General features: G+C 31.6%; 1 protein-coding gene across 1 annotated transcript in view; it reads right to left on the bottom strand.

Moving 5' to 3' along the window:
• The window catches only part of KIAA1715 (KIAA1715 ortholog), a 112,411-nt gene that overhangs the window by 40,604 nt on the left and 68,103 nt on the right, over positions 1 to 3,704 (bottom strand). The window contains exons 7-8 of the mRNA XM_006878810.1: positions 1,726 to 1,809; positions 1,592 to 1,643 (exon numbers count right to left, since the gene is read on the bottom strand). Coding sequence (XP_006878872.1) covers positions 1,592 to 1,643; positions 1,726 to 1,809 — 136 coding nt within the window. The remainder of the gene's footprint in view (positions 1 to 1,591; positions 1,644 to 1,725; positions 1,810 to 3,704) is intronic.

The raw sequence follows: 3,704 nt of genomic DNA, 5'->3' as shown, positions 1-3,704 counted from the left end.
ATTGGCCAAAATCCTATTTATGGAAAACTAAAGGAAGGGAGCTATGATGGTCTAGTTGAGTAAGAAGCTGTGCTGCTGTCCATCAGCTGCACCACAAGAGAAAGATGGATAATCTCCTTGTGTGAGATTTACAGCCTCTGAAAACCTGGGAGTCAGTTCCAACTTGATGTTACAGAACAAGAGGGCATCAAGAGAATACCAAAAAAGTCAAGGTTCTTTCTACATGTTGTTATGTGCCACTGAGTCACAGCTAACTCATAGTTTACCACCAGTGGGTTTTCAGAGGCTATATATCTCCCAGGAGGAGACTGTCTATCTTTCTCCTGAGAAGCAGCTGGTGAATTTGAATTACTTGCCTTTGCATTCACAGAGCAACTCCTTACAACTAGACCAAGGGAACTCTTTTCCACATCGCCTTATAGATTAGAAAACCTTAAACTATAATTATTTCTTTAGTATCCATGAACTTTTTGAACAGTTATGAAAGGATTTACAGTCAACCTTTCTACATGCTCAGATTCAACTAATCATAGACACAAAATATTCAAGTGGCGGGGGGGGGGGGGGGAATGGATTCTAAAAAGCAGTTAAGTGGTCAAATATTGCCCTAAAGGCTAAGAAAGATAATATAGTTCTATTTATATTTTATGTTTAGATATTTTAAGTAATCTAGAGATTATTTAAAGCATGAGAGGATGTGCATTGGTTATATGAAGACTTTCCTGGCATTTTATATAAGGCACTTGAGTATACATTGATGTGAATATCCTTGGAGGGCTCTGGAACTCTCAAAAATACTGAGAGACAACCACACTTCATACTTTCAAATATCATTCCAATTTGATAAGCCATGCAGGAGTTCTGATGTTTTATAAGATTAAAATTGAATTTTCTTTTAAAAGAAGATGTTGTATTACAGCATATCTTCCTTATTAGATTCTAGAGAAGAGAGAAGAACAAAAAAGGTAGCCAACGCAAATTCACAAATATTTTTTCAAATGCCAGTCTTGATAATATTTTGTGTAATCATTGAAAATTATCACTTTTTATAAATTATATTTAATAATACAACAGTGACAGACTCCATAATAATTTGGCAATGCAACCTCAAAATGAAAGAGCTAACATTATTATGTAGCAACAACTGTTTTCTTTTTTCTAAATTATTTTATAGCCAAATAAAGTGTTACATTGGAAACAATTTCAAATTTGACAAACGTATTCATTTAATTCCTTGATAGTTACTAGTAAAAAAAAACACTTTCATAATAACCAACATTCTATTTAGAGATTATTTAAAAAGAAAAACATTTTAAAATATTGATGTCTTAATAATTAAATTTCAAAAAATCAAAACTAATTCTCTATTTCACCTTAATCAGTATTTTGACATACTTACAGAGCAACATTTTTCCATAATATTAAAATACAATAATTGCCACCTACTCCAAGTCAAATGCCAAATGATCAACCTTAAACTAACAGAAAAGCATTCTACATTGGTTTTACACACTTCCATCACACTTTTGAACTCACTTGGATAAATATGGATCTTTCCAACAGCAGCAGCAGTTTCTACAAAGTTATTTACCTTGTCCTGGTCTTGCAGTTACAGCTGCTCCAGCAGATGGCGGCTCATAGTCCTGTCAATTATAATAATGTTATTACAGTAACCTATTACAACCCGCAATATATAATAAAATAGTAGCGATATAAGAGCCTCACCTTTGTTTTCTTTGAGTCCGGATCAAATCTCTCAAGAATTAATTTAGCCGTCTTATAAGTTTCTTTTTCCATCACTTCTTCAAGCTACAAACAAAAATTTATATAAATTATCATATTTTAAAAACACACAACCAGACTTCTTGTAAATCCTACTAAAAAACAAGTTTTTAAGACTTAAAATAAACAGTACATAATATCACCAGATAAAATTAAAGACTTCCTACAATTAAATAATTAAAATTCAGATGTTAAAATGTCTTCTAATCTCTAATATGTTATTTGTATTTAAGGGCTTGACTGCAAGGAAATACCAAATATTGCTAATTGTTTACATATAATGAGGAGAATAATTACATGCACCAACTTCAATAATGGAATGTGCAAAAATCTATCAGCTATCATTATTGGAAGTTATTAGACATGACAAGCAAATGACAGGCAATTCCTCAGATTTATTTCCTCATAGCACTTAATGCTATTAATTTAAAGAAGGTCGTTAGCCAAGAGCTTTACAAAATAAAATCTCTGTGCCAATTAACTGCTGTCAGCATCGATTTTAGATTATTTATTAGCAGAAGCAATTAGCTTGCTGCAAATGCAGTGAAATCTCACTAACTGGGAAAACAGCCATGGAATTTGGCTCAAATGACTTTAAAAGCTAAAACTCCCTCCCCTTTTTTTTTTCACTTAGATTCAACTTTAGAGGAAAAACCTGAACATAGTAAGAATTTAAGTAAAAACTTTACTGAGTTCTATGCTCACACTAGGGAATGTAATTAAAACACTTCATTATTACAGGATTTATTTACAATGCACTCAAGTCACTTTATAGCTTAATACATGAGCTTAATTTAAAAAGTAATCACTAGTAAAGTATCATTTAACACTTATGGTCCAACATCAGAAAAAGTTTAACTTAAGTATAAGATAGTCAAAGCTTTGGCAAATAGCTAAAGTTCAACATGAATAAAGTGCTTTTGAAAAAATTGGAATAGGACCTTTTCCTCCTCAGCGACTTAAGATTCATTAAACGTCATATTTATTCTAAATAACTTTTCTTTCTAACTGCAACCCAGAGCACTTTTACAAAGTTAAAAATGTAGTTTAAAACATGAAATCACAAGAGTTGTTGATATATTTTTTTTGTTTTCTTCATTAAATACACAATTGGACATGTAAGAGGGTAAGGGCTAAGACGAATGATTCATCAATCTTGGTTTGATAAAACTAAAATAGTTTCCTAATTATCTAAAATAGTGATATGTTCTCAAATTAAGCAAATTTAATTTTCTAATGCAAATGAAATGCTTGTGATGTCACTTTAGAATTGGGTATGGGGATTGAGAGGGAAAGATAGAATATATAGTCAAATCAACAAAATCTACATAAGAACTAGAACTTGTTCTTGATCAAACAACTTGATTCATGATTCATGAACAAAGAACTAGATTAATGATCTTTAAAACTCGGATTTTTTTTTATTTTAGAACTTTGCTTTGCAACAGAACTCTTCAAATATGGGAATGGTTTACAATACAGTAGCAACTAAGCCATATGTGTCAAGTATCACTTAAATTGTGTGGTTTGTGTAACAGAGGAACTGAATTTTCATCTTATTTAATCTTAAATATTGTTAAGTTTAAGAAGCCACATGTGGCTAATAGCTACTCATTTGGACAGCACAGCTCAAAATTTAAAGTGTTGCTAGTTTTAAAAAGATTCAGTACTCATTAAAGAAAAGCTTGGAAGAACTCTAGTAGTCCTAATCCACAACATAAACAGTCTTCCAAGTATCCTAAAAGATCTACAACCAGGAGAAGATAAAATAGATAAATGGGACCTTCTAAGAATCAAATCCCTATGCACATCCAAAAACTTCTCCAACAGGGTAAAAAAGGAAGCCACCAACTGGGAAAAAGTATTTGGGAATAACATATCAGATAAGGGACTTATATCCAGAATTTATAAAATACTTGAGC

This window comes from Elephantulus edwardii, unplaced genomic scaffold, assembly GCF_000299155.1.
Source record: "Elephantulus edwardii isolate Elephantulus edwardi_28Jun2011 unplaced genomic scaffold, EleEdw1.0 scaffold00001, whole genome shotgun sequence".
NCBI classification, from domain to species: domain Eukaryota; kingdom Metazoa; phylum Chordata; class Mammalia; order Macroscelidea; family Macroscelididae; genus Elephantulus; species Elephantulus edwardii.
Note: the sequence above shows the minus strand (reverse complement) of the source record. Positions and strands in the feature narration are given on the sequence as shown.